At 39.5% G+C, this 17,010-nt stretch overlaps 1 protein-coding gene across 9 annotated transcripts in view; it reads right to left on the minus strand.

Annotated features, from left to right (window-relative positions):
- Window positions 1-519: 519 nt before the first annotated feature.
- TUBGCP3 (tubulin gamma complex associated protein 3) overlaps window positions 520-17,010 on the minus strand; it is a 59,194-nt gene continuing 42,703 nt past the window's right edge. For 4 of the 9 annotated variants that reach the window (XM_026054826.1, XM_026054857.1, XM_026054848.1 and 1 more), the window contains 10 exons: window positions 15,749-15,881; window positions 14,274-14,440; window positions 12,791-12,901; window positions 12,285-12,393; window positions 8,849-9,022; window positions 7,465-7,654; window positions 6,013-6,148; window positions 5,068-5,136; window positions 1,368-1,503; window positions 520-855 (listed from right to left, as the gene is read on the minus strand). In XM_026054826.1, the coding sequence (XP_025910611.1) occupies window positions 734-855; window positions 1,368-1,503; window positions 5,068-5,136; window positions 6,013-6,148; window positions 7,465-7,654; window positions 8,849-9,022; window positions 12,285-12,393; window positions 12,791-12,901; window positions 14,274-14,440; window positions 15,749-15,881 (1,347 nt within the window). In that variant the 3' untranslated portion in view covers window positions 520-733. Of the gene's footprint in view, window positions 856-1,367; window positions 1,504-5,067; window positions 5,137-6,012; window positions 6,149-7,447; window positions 7,655-8,848; window positions 9,023-12,284; window positions 12,394-12,790; window positions 12,902-14,273; window positions 14,441-15,748; window positions 15,882-17,010 lie in introns of those variants that run through there. The other 5 variants (XM_026054834.1, XM_026054841.1, XM_026054866.1 and 2 more) reach the window with 5 other exon arrangements.

The following is a 17,010-nucleotide window of genomic DNA, read 5'->3' on the forward strand; positions in this document are numbered from 1 at the left end:
ACACCCAACTTGGGAAGGCTTGTTACTTGCAGCACAGGAGAAAGGGAAACACAGGGGACAGTGGGAAGGCCTCAAGGAAGCTGAACAAAAGGGAACGGAGAAGGACCGGGCAGTAGGAGGCAGCTTCCCTCTCTCTCCTGCTCCCTCTCCTATTCAGCTTCAGAAAGGTCTCTTTTGAAAGCTGCTCTCCCTGCCTCAGAGCCAGCCTGAGTCGAGGCTACAGTTTTTCCTCCCCCGCCAGGAGTGCATCTTTCAGGCCATAGCATGAAGTTATACATAGAAGAGCTAGAGTGTGCTACCTGGTGTAGTCTTAAGACAGGGTTGTTGAGAAAAGTAATGGTAAGCACAAGGAGGGAAYGCTGGTGGAGGGAAGGTGAAGTGCGTACAAGGAAAATAGACCCGAGCACTTCTTTTATGCCGTGCTGAACGTTAATGCTCTATACTGAAAGGAATGTATATTCAAAGTGCTCAGGTTTCGCAGAGTTGCCACTGTGTGGATTATYYGTTTCTRYCTTAAACATACAGAAAACAATCTCTATCCAACYCTTCTACCTGCTCCATTCTGAACTTGCAGTTAGGAAACTCGACGTTTTCTCTGACGTCATAACTAGAACCCTGTAATGGAACAAAGTTAGGCATAAAAGAGATTGTGTTACAGAAAAGTAAAGGCTACACATGCAACTAAAATGTTATATTGCCTCAGTTTCCCTTCTTTATTTATCTTTTTTCTTTTCTAAACCCATTTGATGAAGAATACGTAATGTGTATAAGCAGCAGCTGGAAAGCCAACGAASTCACAGAGCTTYGCRTGGGCTGAGCCATGTACCCAGAAGATCTCCATCATATGATTGGGATCTGTCAACAATAAAAGGACAAAACATCTACAGACTTGGCTGGCACCTTCTTCTGTTACACTCCATGACTGAACTTTACTAATCCTTAAAGCACACTCTGCTAATTTGTTAGATGTAAATTAGAAARTGCAGTCTACAAAAGTAAAATGACTTTCGCTGTATTATGGCAGTGTTCCTACTGCTTGGCTCTTCCACAAAAACACCTGCCTTGGAAACAGTCACTTCACTGCTTGCTTTCTTCTTTCCATGGTCATGGAGCATTTCATCTGCTTACTGCTACAAAATTCACAACTAAGGATTAATTAAAACAACAAAGAGGGGAAACTTCCATTCCCAGTTATGCTGTTTCACCTTCATCATCATCTATCATTAAACCTTTAGTCAAGAGAGGCAACAAAATATAAAATTAATCTGTCCTAGTGGATTAATTTTTTTCCATAACACAAAGTTAAAATAAGTTGCAGTTATCTAATTCCAGTTTGCAAGTATGTTATTCATTTGGGTCCCTCTTACCTGGCATACATTTCAAAAGCTTTGCATTACACATGTGTCCTTTCCATATATCAGTAAGAATATACTCCATCCGCTTTGCTCTCCAAAGGAAATTAAATACTCTTAGATAGTGGCTCATGCACTCACGTGTAAATACCTACAAAATTAACAAAAGATCAGTACAAATTTAACAGACATACCACATGTTCTGAGGGACAGAGAACCACTTCACAGACCATCTGTTCTGACTCAGGTAGTTTATGAGTAAATATTGGCAGAACCAAGTCACTGAAAACCCCACAGCTATTGTGAAGATGCTTCCTCAAGAGTTTAGCTAGCTGAGTTACCAGTTCAACTAGTAAATAAAATACCATTTAAAAGCTGCACATTAAACTTGTACTGCATTGCAAGAACTGAATATTTTGTGGTAAGATGGAATGAGAAGATATGGCTATCCAAAGACTATCTTCACTACAAACTGCAAAAGAAAAAGCCATAAGCTCAAAGCTCTTCCTCATAAGAGAGGTCAGCCCTAAGTTAAGGTTCCACTGAGGAATGGGATTTTGGATCAATGCTTTCAATGACAGGCTTTCCTCAAGGGACCCAGCTGTGGGGGGGTAGGAATAAGCAAAATTCTCCTCTACCAGAAGCAGCAGAGCTTGAAAGAGTTACCAAATGACACATCTAAAACACTACAGTCACTTGCTCTAGCCTCAAGAGCTACCAAGTATGCAGACAGGCATGAAATACAGGGAATTTGAATGTGAAGGGAGGGTGTCGAGAGGATGGGGCCAGACTCTTTTCAGTGGTGCCGAGCGACAGGACGCGAGGCAATGGGCACAAACTGAAACACAGACACTTCCATCTGAACATGAGGAAAAACTTTTTCACTGTGAGGGTGACAGAGCACTGGAACAGGTTGCCCCGAGAGGTGGTGGAGTCTCCTTCTCTGGAGATATTCAAAAGCCGCCTGGATGCAATCCTGTGCAATGTGCTCTAGGTGACCCTGCTTGAGCAGRGGGGTTGGACTAGATGATCTCCAGAGGTCCCTTCCAACCTCAGTGATTCTGTGATTCTGTGATTCTGTAATTTTGAGGGCAGAGCTGYCAACCCAAGTCCTGTGCCAGCAGGCCAGAAGGTGAGGTACAGACTGCAGTGCTTAAAGCATCAGGATTCCCTGTTTTTCAAAGCAGAACTGCCTCAGTCTTGAGAGGCTGGTCACTGGCACTTCTCATACTTCTGAAGGAGGCTAATATCACGGGTAAGGCATATAACAAGGGGCAGCCATGAGAGGAGGAATGCGTCTGCCAGGGATCGGCCAGTTGTAGTGGAAAGCAGGTCCTGCTCTCGGTTGTCTGACAGCAGGTCCTGCACGTAGGAGTCCCAGCAGCCTAATAAAGAAGCCTTTCCTATGCACTTCTTGATTTTGCTCTTGGGATGTGCTCCCCCAGGAACACTCAATTTCTATAAGTGCATTCAGGCTTCAGGAGGATGTGAAATTCCTGAAAAGCAATATGAGGAGAGAGGTGATGGGAAACGTGGTGCTGCCTTGCTTATGAAAAAAATCATAGCGGTGTTCTCTGCCAACACTTGCACACTGTTCTTCCTGATCTGTGGAGGAAATGCCTGGCAATTCCAACATCGCATTCAGCAGGAGCTACAGTCAAAGGGTAGCAGTAGTTTGCAGCACAGTAGCTGATCAGAAAAGCTCAGCGCCAACTCACTGATATGGGCAGCTTCTGTTACAAGGACTGAGGTGGGCATCCTCAGCACCGCAGAGAGCCCAAGCAGCTAGATCCTCAACTGAGAATAGGTGTGGCAAACTGCAAGGGAGTCTTTATTCACACCACCACTTGAAAGGAGCTGTGCAAAGGAGCACTCAACAACTGCAACAACTGACAAGCAAGAAACATGGATGTGTTCCCAGACTGTCACTTGAAAGCAAGTGCTCAAACCTTCCCATTTCTACTAGCTTGAAACCAATACCATGTGTTCTGGTGCTATTTCCAATGCAGGGGAAGAAATCCTCTCCATCCCCAAACAAGAAGCAATCTGTGCAGAATGGAGGGTCACTTCCAGAACTCCTTAGCAAGCTGGGAGGGAAATATTTCTCCCAGCTCCCCTCAGCTCTGTCCAACTTCAAAAGGCACCAGAACATATAAGGGGAAACTGTCAAGTATATTTGCCTAATTCCTGCATGTCTTTACCAGAACAAAAAGAAAAAAGTATGTGTGAATGTGTAACTATGCATACTTATACATGCCAGCTAAAAAAAGTTTGGGCCTCCAAAATACTAAAGCTAGCTTTTTTCCTTGGCTCTCCAAACTACTGGAGTCAGGAGACCAAATGGAACTGGCCAGATAACTCACTGGGGAAAAGAGAGAGGAGAAGTCTCTATAAGCTGGTATAATCTCTATCAAGAGCCAGGGCAGGCCTTCAGACAAGGGAGTGCTGCCGTTCCTCATCAGTCTCTCAGACCTCACCCTCAAGTGTACTACCCTTTATGCACCCAAGTGCACATCTGTTACATACGGTGCTGAAAGTTATAACAGCACTGCAGTTCATTAAAAAAAATAAATAAATAAAAATGGAGCCTCATGTATGTGAAAAATGGCACAGGCAGATTTAAAAATGCATTGCAGAGCAGCACTCAGGATTTTGCCCCCCTTGGTAGCTGCAACAGAAGCTGCAAGCTTTCAGTGTCCTGACAGGGCACTGCTGAGGGCAGAGCTGTAGCATCTTCCCTGGTCCAGAGCACACTTCAACTGTGCCTGCTTACAGCCACCGTTTTATTTGTTCATTTTAACACTGGAAGGGTTCCCATAGCACAATATTCCTACATCAATATGCCCACGTTATATTCCTGAGAAGACTGAAGAAAGTGGTGTAGAAATGCACTAGAGGTTATTTAATTTTCTACACGAGTCTTCCATGTAGGCATCTTTGATGTATTGAAATAAAATTAAATAAAAAGTTTTAAAAACCCTCAGTACTGCTCTGATGCTTTTGCCAGTTTCAATTTGTTGTAAGATGGGAAAGTGACACTCTATTTGAGGTCCCACTGACATGCCAGTTGTAAGAACTTGGACCCACATGCTAGGAGCTGGTCATTTCTTGGGAGGTTTTGAGCACTTTCAGTCCCAGCTGGGAAGAAGTGTAAGAAAGGGTGAACAAGGGACAAAGCCTAAATGGTTCACTCTTCTCAAACTACACATGTATGGATGATTCTTTCTGCTGATCAGACTCCCATCCTGATGTCTTGTTTAAAAAAAAAAAGTCATAATAGAGACTAAAAGCATTCTAATCAACAGTGCAACTATTTCCTCAGCAGTTCCAATGAATACTACCTATCAAATTTTATTTAAATAGTACAAATAGGTTCTCCCCAAATATATTCTAGTTTCTTGCAAATTACCCCGAAGTAGCTGCTACAACCCTGATATAATAAAAGAAAAAGAACACTCTGTTTATTAAGTACTTGCTAAAATCTCTGCTGGAACAGAATTACTGATTTTCAGCAATGAATGTTTTAAACGTAGCTTTTCAACACTCACTGCTGGTTTATAAAACTCAAGTGTTTATACAGTGGGTTTGTCCTAAATGCCAAAAAAGAAGTCTCTTTGATTTTACTTTCCAGAATAAAAAGTTATTTCAGTAACAAATTATTTAGCAATCCAAACTGGTATCAGAGATGTTCACAATCTGCAGTGTATGGCATTACCGTTGCTATTGGCCCATCAACATGATAGTCTAAGCTGAAGACATCCCATCCAGTGTCCCCAGGAGACACCTGTATTTAAAAAAAGATGCTGCTTTTAGTGTTTAACCAGAGCATACTAGTGCTGAAGAAGTTTTATTTATTCCTCCATTCCCCAAAGCCTATGAAAAAACAAGTGCCACATCATCAATGTCAATATGGAAGTTTCTTATCAAAAGGTACCCTCAGGAAATTAAGCAAAAATTATTTTAAGTTTGACACAAGGGTGGGATTTATCTCACCAAATGTTTGTAACATCATTTTTTTTCTACTGGAGCTAATAAAAGAAATGTAGGGAAAGAGAGACTTCTCAGGCAGGATTCAGGCTGAAGTGTAGGCTTAACTTCAGATGTCTACATTTATTTGGATAACCCTCATCTCTGGGGCTGGAGCCTGAAACCTTTCCTCATTGACACAAGTTTCTTATCAAAGATCTCCTTCACAAAATGCACTTTCATTTTCTTCACTTTTTGTAACTACCAGTCACAAAGAAACCACACCCCAGATTCTAGTAAGAGCAACAGCAATAGGAGTTGCCTGCAGAACCCCAAATCAGGACCACCAGCATCACTTACTGTCAGACTCAAATACTTGACCTTGCACTGTCAATGAAATAACCACACTCCTGCAGATCAAAATACAAAGACAGCGGGCAGGAGATGGGAGAAGGGAAGACTTTTGAAGGAGGCTTACATAGTTCAAAATAGGCTTCAATGGCAAAAAAAGGAAAAAATGTATGTACTATATATGCACATGAAAATTTTGTTTCATACATGTGTCTGTATGTACACATACRTACATATATAAAATATATATATAAATATATATAAACACACACACACACACATGCAAAGTAGGCATTTTTACTCATTTCTCATTTCAGGGCAAAACCACCATGATGCAACAGACCTCCAGAAGTCGAACATCCAGTCGTTTGAGGATCTCAGGATTATCAAACTGTGCATTAGTTGCCCTCACAGCTGTTTCAAGAATTCCCGTCAGATTATGCTGATACAAAGTTGTAGCTGGTCGTGCAAGCTCTGGCCTGGAGGTTATGAAACAAACAAATAAAAAGTTATGGCACATCACTCAGATATTCTCAAGTAGTGATTTGGTAGTAATTGTAGTACACAATGAAACACCATTCTGACAGTTTGACTTTCAAAATCCCTGTCTTAACCACAGGGAAAATCAATGAGCAAAATATTTCAAACCATCTATTTGTGTGCAGCTATACACCTAAATAGCAGTGGATTTAGGAATAAATTCATTCTCATTTGATGTCAGTAATTTGAAGTTATCAGGATTGCTAGGATAATTATTCTGCAACTTTAGTTGCATCTATATCTAAAATGAACAATAGTTGCATCATTAACACATCAAACCACTAATTACATTTCATAATTTTGAGAGACTTACTGATCATCGTCCCAAGGGCTTAGAAATGCTGACAGAAGCACGCAAGCCCACCTCCTCTGCGTAACTGCAACTTTCAGAAGAGCTGTGACATGTGAGTAGCAAGTGCCTTGAGCTCCTCTCCCCCATGACTGGGACTGAAAAGTCCCTCATTGCTTCTGTCTCAAACGTCATACTGACTCCATGCACCAACCTTAGCTCTGCTTCATGCTATTTTTTGCTTAAAAAGCACAGACATGCATGTCAATACAAATGGTCACCAGACAAAGTTGGTTTTGATGTATAAACAAGTTAATAGAAGCTCTAATACAAAGTCTGCCTCATAGACTGAAGGAGAGCTTTGTAAAGGATATTTTTGGCAGGCTAAGTTTCAGCAATAGGAACAGGATGTAAAAGCCAGCCAGCTTGCAAATACACTTTAAGAACTGAGACTGATACTTGTGATAGCAACTCAGTGCTTAAAACAAGAGAGGCTGGTGAGGTATCAGTAGAATTTCCAGGATGCAATGAGGGGTTTTGACACAATGTTTTTGACCAAACACTTTCAAAGTATTACAGAAGCCTAACATTCACGGCAATGTTCACAAATGGCGTTAAGAGCACCAGAAACTGAAGTTTTGTGCTTAAACCTCCTGGCAGGAGCAGGAGAAGTGCAAACATCTTAGGGGCTGTCACAGAGTCAGAGTAAAGACAGCTATGTCAGTGCAGCTTTTTAGGAGATCCTGTAATTGTACTGTACTCACTTCCTACCAAGAAAGAAAACTAAATGTCAGCCTCAGAGTAAAAGAAATCAAATCCAAAATGGAATTTAAAGATGTTCAGTTAACCCTTCGAGTAATAAGATACTTAAAGTGTCCAGTTCCAAAACCAAAGTATTTTCTGTGCTGATCATGCACATTTGTAAGCATCAGAAATTCAACATAATTACCCTTCGTGCTCTCTTACTTGAGCAAGTCCATTAAGTGTCTGATAAAGTCTCCTTGGCCAAGTAGTAAATAGCGCCTCATGGCCTGCATGTGCTCCAGTAAGTTGTATTTCTTATTGAGAACATCAAGCAAGTATTTGCTGGTCTCAAAATAAGCTGCATCAATTTTTTCTTGAAAAGCATTTTCCAGATCTGTGAACAAATCAGCAGCTAAAAAGAAAAAAAAATTTAGTTAAGTATTTTCCAAAAATGAGGCAAAGGAAGTTTGAAATGAAAGCATACAAGCAGAGAGATCACCCCTAACTCTATTAACTATACATTTGTCATAGCTATACAAAAGTGAAAGCAAGTTTAAAGAAGCCCACACTTAAACATTATTACTTCTATCCTGTGCCCAGCCTTTACCTTCCAGTAAGAGCTTATATTATTTCATCACTTTTACAGAGAAAGTGAATTTTATTTTAATTTGCTGAAATACTATGATACACATAATCAACCATTTGAAGGAGATCCAAAAGAACAGAGTTAGGGAAATGCTTTTTTTCAGGGGGTTCTAAATCAGAAGTCAATTCAAAGGATGAAAAATCAAAGAATCAATCAGAACGTTCAGCAGAAAAGATTTCCTACATGTAAGTTAGAACGCAAGAGGAAGGAATATTCTTGCATTCTCTGGGAGACAGACAGCAACCTACTGTTTTCTTCTCCACCATTAATCACAGCAACTTGGGGGCAGAAAGCAGAACACTACCGTATTACAGGCAGCCTATTCTTTTCTACAACTACAAGTTTTTTGAGAAAGGAACTGCAATAAGGCTACTATGAGATAGCGGGAAAACAAATGCAACCTCTCCAAGCAAATTTGAGTAATCTCTAAGCAGTGGACTGCCAATTACCATAAGATTCATGCCTTTCTCAGTTTTAAAGAAAGGATATACTCCCACTTTCAACAGTTTTCAATTCCACAACTATTACTCTAATGGTCGAAACTGAAGATCCAGTTACCAAATCAGTCTAAGTCAGTGCACTGCCAACTCAAGGATAAGTTTCAAACCGTATTTTAACCAGAAATAATCAGAACTAAATTTCACATGCTCTTTTGCTAAGTTTAAGGCCAGTTAACAAACCTGCTTTAAAAAAAGAGGAGTTCTAACAAAGAAGTCACTCTTTAATGAGGGCAACCTTGCAAGGTCTGGTTCAGTGACACACGCTGAGCTTTCCAAACTCTCATTCAGTAACCTGCGAAGCTCTCTGCCATGAGACACTGAGTGCAAGCATGTGCCGAGATGTCAAAGATAGATGACACTTGTGTAAAACATTCCTGTGCTCAAAATCTCTACACTAGAAGAGTGCTAATTGCTCAAGTAACACACATAAAGCTTATGAGATGTCAGAATTAATACTGACTAGGAAAGGAGTCCTCAAAGTAGCCTTTCCAGTCGCTGACTGACACCAAGGGAGGCATCTCACCAAGGTCTCTGCTGCAGCTCACTCCACTCAAGACAGAAATCTGGTTTGATCTGACAGAGCAATTCTTGCATTGTTCAGGTAACACAGCACGCAGCGGCATTGTACCCACTGCTGGGAAAAAAGGAAGACCATCATTTGGTGCAAACAGATTCATCAAGTTGGTATATGGCAACAAGGCAGTAAGAACACCCAATCAATTCCAACTTTCTCCTAGTCTCCCTCCCAGCAGATCCTGGCCTCTTAATTTCCATCTTCAGAAGAGCAGTTTGAGTGTGGCTGTTTGCACAGATAGTGGTGTCAGCTATCAAACTGCTACATGGCTTCACTGCCAGCTTTGGAGTAGGAAGGAAGAACTTCCAGAAAGGTAAGGGGCTGAAAAAGGAGTTTCACAGCGAGCTCACAGGAAGCTGCAACAGCCCGATGATCTATTCCTGCAAGTGTCTTTCCAGAAGATGCTGTGAGCCTAAGAGACAAAGCAAAAGAGGCAACAAGCAAACCCAAAAGGAGCTAGGGGCTAAAACCTTCAGTTACCTGATGCAGAGGTCAGGCCCAAGACTGACTTGAGGCACAGGCAGAGCTGACAGACAGCAGGCAATTGCCTACTTTGCCTATGACAAGCCTAGTGAGACACACTTGCTGCTTCTGCCTCTACTCAAGGAGGGGTGAGTATGTATCAGGCAGTGTCTATGGCTGAGGACATGCTGGCCAGTCTCGACTTCTTGATATCCCAAGCAGAAACAAGCCTGTCCCCTCTCCTCAGTACTGCCCCTTGGCTTAAGAGAAGTGGCCTGGCCCCAGTCCTTCATCTCTGAGACAGCAAAATTCAAGCTGACAGCATAGGCAATGCACCATCTCTTTTTGACATGAAAAACCGCTCAGAAAGGTTGCTTGAATTACATCAACAAACGAGAGGTTCAGGAACAAATTTTTAAAGCTGTTTAAAACTGTTGCAGGACACTGTGGAAGCCAGAAATGGGTCAAGAAAGGACCAGGCAGAAGCACCGACAGGCCCATAAGTTGCTGCTGAACTCAGTGATCTTGTACAATTCCTAGTTTAGAAGCACCCAAACTGCTGATAGCTAGAGGTTGGAGCTGGGATCACTTTAGCAGCCTTCCTTACTGTTCTTCCTTCCTAAGTGCCTGCTACAATGCCCTGTCAGGTAATGACTGACTTGTACACTCTTCTGCCTCTCTGACTTCCTATTTTTATATATCTTCAGACAGTTTTTTACATAATTATCACTACAGCATCACAAGTAATTGGGGAAACATGAGAGTTAAGGTTTCAAAGCAAATTAAAGCAATAGAAATATAAAGCCAAAAACTATGACAGGTTCAGATTTAAAATGAGAAAAAGCATCCAGAATTCAAGCTGGCATTCTGTCCTTCTGTTGTCTTATTACGAGCAATTATCTGAAGGGACACTCGGGATATTGCCAGATGACACAACTAAGACTCAACATATAAGCAGGACAGGATGTATTTTCAACATCATTGACACAGAATGTTCTTTTTGGAATTAATGGGCAAAATATCCTGAACACAAATGCAGTTTCAAACAGAATTAAGGTAGTGCAATACTGTGAGGTATTTAGGCTACAGGCCATAAGCTTGGCACATCTGCAGCACACTACAAATACAGTAGATAATGTTCATTTCTAAACTACACTTCTGTCTGAAATTGGTATTCTCAGTGCTTAAGATCACATACTTGCTTAAGAGCATGCTGTGAAGCTCACATCCCCCATATAATAAGGAACCTATATTTGTGCAGATCCTCCATTCAGCCAAGCAGAGGCAAACAGAAATACAAACCAAAAAGAAAGGAAAAGCACAGTCATAAACTCTGTGTCAAGTGGTGAGAGTGGTGTTATCTAAAGACTATTTTTAGTCTTACTAAGACTATTTTAGACTTATTTTTGACTTTTTTGAGTAGCTGGCAAGCTTATATTTCAAATGCATCTACAGCCCCTGTTAACCTAACCCTGACCCTCTTTGCACTTTAAGGCCATCTTTGATCAGGCAAGCACTGTGCATGGTACAAAATCACATTATTGGATAAAATCTTCCTTCAGGCAGGAATTGGATTGTATTATTAGAACACCTTTCATGGAAGTACTCACCCTAAAAGGCTATGCTGTGAAGAGTTAATATAAAACCTAATCCAAAGTTAATTTCCAAATCAAGTTTCAAATTTAGATATAGGCAAGAGAAAAAGTAAAATCGTATTTGAGAACAGATAGAAAAACTATTGTACAAGATGTCAAAAAGTGCAGAGAAGGATATTCTTAGAAGACTAAGTAAAGATCTTGGCAGAAAACAAATATTTAAATAATTCTCTTAGCAAAAGCTGGTTATGCTAGCATGACCTCACTATACTCCTACAAACTATGTACAAAACAGCATCAGAGACATTACCTTGGTCACCTACACCTTAACGAATAATACTCTTTTTTGTATATTAAACAAGTTATAAAAGAAGTTAAAGAAGCTAAGTATCATTTCACCAGAAGAAAGCAAGTCATCATTTTTCCCAAATGTAGCAGCATCCTACACATTACCTTATCACCTTTGCTAAGTATTTACACATAAAGTCTCAATTTTCTGTGTGTTCTAAATGTTTACTATTTGCTATCTTTCATCATAACAACTCTAACCTTATTGCAAAGAATATGCCACCAAAGAATAACCRCAAATGGTATTTAATCTCTCATTCATTAAAATTGAAATCTCTCTTACATAGTAAGATATAATCTGAATGAATTCTGAAAGTAAAACTTTGTTTGGTTTAATGTTCAATAGCTGGCAACCGCACTTTTCAGTAATCTTCAAAAATAATTTTACTAACATTCCACATACTCAATTTTCTTCAGTCATATTATAGTGGTAGAGTGCAATTATAGAAAGGCTTTGGTCCTCTCTGTTTTTATTGTGCATTCTTTTTATTTACAACTAACAGAATAATTTTCAAACATCGCAGAATTAATTCAATATCACTATGGGATCACATGACAAAGTATACTTGATGAGAAGCCACTAGTACTAAACTCTCACTGCAGCACTCAAGAATACACCCCAAAAAAGAAAAATCAGATGAAAGAAAGCTGATCATGCCTGATTTTATTCAAAATTCCAGTACATTAACAACCATCTAGCAAACCTATAAAATTAAAGACAAGAAAATTAATTGCACGTGTGCTTCTCAACACAGCTTTTGTAAAATGCAAATATCTACTAAAATACCTATGTTTTAAGGCATGTGGGACTTTTGTACTCCTTTCTACCACGTTATCCAAAACATCACTCTGTAGTCTAAACCACGTATTGTACAGGGCTCAGTTCAAAGAGAAGTCGACTGACTCTGATACTCTACCATCTTTTGGAGATTCTGCAGACTTTGCCACAGCAATCATCTTTGTGGATGGAGTCTGATCATGGCAAACTTGATGCAAGAAGTTTATGGATTTTCCTATCAGGAGGACCTGAACAGAAGAGGACGACTTTTAAAAATGACTTGCATATAAAAGAAAACAAACACACAAGACCCCACCACCTCAAGGACAACAGGGTATTATGTCAGCTTTCAATTAGCTTTTAGCTTYACAATCCCAACCACAGCAAACCAGAACCGCACTGTTAACACAGAATGGTTTTAAATGCAAAATTGYTCCCCCCTCTCCAAATCCTCCTTAAGCAAAGATAATCAGTTACAGAATGGAAAGGAGAAACAGTCTTATAGTTCTCCTCTGCCAACAAACAATCCAATTAATTTAGCTATTCTTAAGACAAATACTTAAACTTCAGCTGCATTCTCTTAATCAAAGTCTAAATAACAGCATAGGGCCAAAAAATCTTCAGAAGATTTTTTTTTATTCATACCTTTTTTGATTGCTCCATTGTAATAAAAGAAGGGATCATTGATTTCCTCAAAGTGTATTTGTCATGCCACAACCGATCAGTTTTAACTGTAGGATCTGAAGCTACAAAAAACTGTAGATTGATAAAAATATTAAAAACAAAAGAGAAACAGATTCTTTCCCCTTGTATTTCATTTGTGTATTGAGACACTTGAGAAGTATTTATGAATTGTCTTTTTAACTAGAAAAGCTTAAAAAAAAATTTATAGATAACATACAGATTTGTCCTAGTAACTGACATGGAAATTTTATCTTGATCAATATGAACTCTGAAGAAAAAATGTTAAAGAACAGCCCCACATAACTTAATCTCCTTCTGTAAGCTACGAAACCTTGACTACCTCAGGATACAGTAAGATGTATTATCTAGAAAATATCCATTAAGAAATACAGAAGCGCATTACAGACAGCATTCAGACAGCTAGTTATACAGCTAGGGTAGGAGATCAAGGTCAGAATATAATTGTAATATTCTTTTATTTTACTGATTCTATTTTTCACTTGAAGGCCTTTGGATTTTCTCCTATTTTAGCAGATGCAGAAAGAACTGCAGAAAATGAGAAATCCTGCTGCAATTGAACTGGCGATCAATTGCCAAGGTCTCTCAACTCTACATGGAAGGATACCATTTTTTATAATAAACAATCTACATGATTAGTTTTGTTAAAATAAGTTGTGGAAGGAGTCTATCTTCATCCTGTCATGCAAGACATCCATTTTTGGACAAGAACTTTTTTCACCCCCTCTAAATAACACTTGTACCAAGAACGGCCAATTGCCTTTGTGTGAAAACCGTGACAAAAGTGTGAAAACTGTAACTTGGTATACCACAGTGATTTCAGTATTAAGAACATTCTTAAAGTGCACAACTAGATTTTTAAACACACACAAAGAGTTGAAAGCTAATAAATGATTAAAAAAAAAGAAAAGAAAAACAAGTTTGAGAGGTACCAGGACAGAAAAGTGAAGCTTATTTGAAACAAATAGGGAGGAGAGCAAGAGGGGGGAGATTGAGAGGGCAAGGGGGAAGAGGGGAAGTAGGGGAGAGAGAGAAGGGAGAGGGGGAGAGAGACAGAGACAGACAGACAGACAGATGAGAGAGAGAGGCAAGAGGGAGAGAGAGAAAGAGGAGATGACCTCTTTTTTCATTAACAAGCATCTATCACTAGTCCACTATCATGCCTCTCCTAAATGGACCCAAGATAAAAGACAAGGCATTAAAGACACCATAGTGTATCATTGCAGCCACTGGACATCCCCCAGGCACTGAATGCATGGAGAAAAAAAAGTCACATTTCATGTTACTACTGTATATATGACTTACTCATATTCTATATGGTTCAGTCCCAGTTTACTTTCCTAATTCTCCTCTAAGCTTCCCATAAATTCCACTCCCACCAAGCAAATTAACATAGATAAATTATGTACTGTTATATATAAGTTACCTCATGGTATGTATCCTCCAGCTCTCCATCATAAATCCAGCGATAAAGGAAATTCAGTACAGGATGGGATACTAGGCCAAGAATGTGCTGAACCAGAGATCTCATGTAGGGATCTCCTGTTTTAGTATAGGCATGAACTGCTGAAGCCAGCTCGCCACCTTTTCTCCCTGTAAGATAACAGGGGAGCAGAACAGAAGTATATGAAGGAAAAGTATATACATCACACTTAAAAATTTCTGCAGCCATTGATTTAGCTAGGCATATGTCGCTCTGAGGGCTTGTTGAACAGCAATTTTAAAGCATAGCAAAAATAACATTATTTATGTTGACAGGAAGTGCTTAGATTTTAAAGCGTGAATCATTAATCTCACTAAAGTAGTAGTAAACCAAGTGCCCTGACACAGTGTTCTGTCTACTTAATGCCAGCATGGAGCAATGCAAACTGTAAGGCATCAAATCACTCATTAAGGATTAACTTTATACTTGCGGATTTTTTTCCACCAGAAGGGAACCTTAGGGCTTGTTTTCTCTCTCTCCTGTCCTTGCTTGTCTCTCAGACCTTCTGTGTGCATACATGCACACAGACACATCTTTTCTGCTTCTCAGCTATAGTCCCCCACAGAGCCTTTTAGGTAATTTCTCCCGTCTTCTTGCAATTAGAAGGTAAGAGGCTGCCAAAAAAAGCAGATCTAGTAGTTGTTTTGCTGTTAACTTGCACAGCTGAAAGTTTTTTCCAGCACAGGCTGCAGTATTCAGAATTTTCCTGAATGTCTTGAAAGTGAAGCCTGCTTGTTTCAAATCATACCAATTACAATAACTAAGGCAAAATGGAAGTCTTAAGATTTTTCAGTTAAGATGTTCTTTCCAAATGGCCACAATCTCCATTTATTTTCCAAGGCAGCAAAGCTGAAGTCCCCTCAGGAAGAAGCATAGCCTACATGCTGGTTACTGGCCAAAATTTTGGTGAAGTCCAACACCACTCCCCAGCTCTTTCTTGTGGGTCACCAACACACCCACACACTATTTGCAGATTTGTAAAGTTTTGTTGTTTCACATGAATCTGCAGACAAGTTGCAAATCACTGTTATATGCCATCAGGAAACACAGAGGAATATTCATACACAATGAAGAGACTGAGAGGTACCAAGCATTTTACAGTGTGTTAGTGGGGTTTTCCACAGTGAAATATTCTCTGAAAGACGAATAAAACTGAGTAATTGAGGAAGTGTGAAAGGTAAAATTTAAAAGATTTCCTAAGCATGTCCTTGTTAAAAAAAAAAAAGTTGGAGTATATCAAAACAGCATTATAATCCCTCAGTTTTCTACTTAAACTAAGAAAGAGAGATAGTCTTGTGGATTAGCTACTCAAAAATTTCTAAAAACATAATGGTAATATTACAGATATCTACATTTGGCATGCTAAGTTATAAAGTTATAAAACTTCCAAAAAAATGTTAAATGAACTTTAAACAGACCTTGACAGTGATCAACAAGTGCTGCAAGGGTCTTTAACCTTATTTTAGGATCATATGTCCACACTAGAAGACGACGAAGTGTTAAACTGCTTTCAAGTCCCAAATTCACGCCCTGATCATCTTCCAATTGCAGCTGATCAAATTAGAAACAGACAGACACATCAAGGAACAAAACTGGCAGGTACTGAAGCAGAATTGGTATTTCATAATTTTTCTTCCAAAGTTAGCTTTTGCTAATACACTCAAAGTACCCAATATTATATGTCCTCTCATAAAATCATTGGGCTAAAATTTGAGAGCCCCACAAATGGAAATAGAAAATCAAGGCGAAAGAACAGAGACAAGCAGAAGTGTAATGGGTCAGATAGAATAAAGGGGTTAAGAAAGTTAAAGAAACCAAGACGATGGCTAGTCAGTCACAAAAGAAGAGAAGGGCAGAGGCAAACAAAGCAGAGATCCTGAAAGACAGCAAATGGTGACCAAAGAGATGCTCTGAAAAGAGTAGAGAAAAAAAAAACATATAAAGAAAAATCTGAAGAGTGCAGGAGGTAAAATTTTTATTACTGCATAGTCAACTTATTTTAGCTCAACATGGGACAAATTCCGTTTAATGCCTTCCTCCAGAAGCCATCAAAACTCAAGTTAGCTATACAATGAGATTAAGTAATTGCTACCATCAATCCAAAAATTAAAAGATATGATAGGAAAAAACTGTTACAAAGTGACTACCACATGTATGAAGTTTTCCAACACCATGGAGAATGAAAATCAATTATTTGCATTTGAGATGTATGTCACAGGTACAGATGGGTTAAGTAATCTAGGATCCCCCTCACTCCTAAAAAGGGAACATTTCCCATAACTAGCCAAGGCCACTTCACCTCTCCATAACCATTTCCCAGCAATTGACAAGAGATGGGCAAAGAACAGTCTGCTGTTTTGCTTTCTAAGAAGTGAATGTAGTGCTATAATACACCAAGGTAAGTGTTTGTTACAGATCTCCATAAGAAAGGCACTCAGACTTCGTAAGGTATCGGTTAAAACAACAGTTACTGGAGATAACATGAGAAAAAGGGGATAGCATAGATAGCCCTTCAGATGCTGGGAACCTCGAGTCGTACAGCATCAGACAGACCTCTAGTCAGGGCATGGCACACTGCACAGATCCTGTCCATGCTGAGGTTCACTGGCATTATGGTCTGTAGAACTCTTAAAGGATGTTTCTGGAGGTAAACAATTCTGTTCATCGTTTCTACTATCAA

This window comes from Apteryx rowi, unplaced genomic scaffold, assembly GCF_003343035.1.
Source record: "Apteryx rowi isolate R43461 unplaced genomic scaffold, aptRow1 scaffold_123, whole genome shotgun sequence".
NCBI lineage: Eukaryota > Metazoa > Chordata > Aves > Apterygiformes > Apterygidae > Apteryx > Apteryx rowi.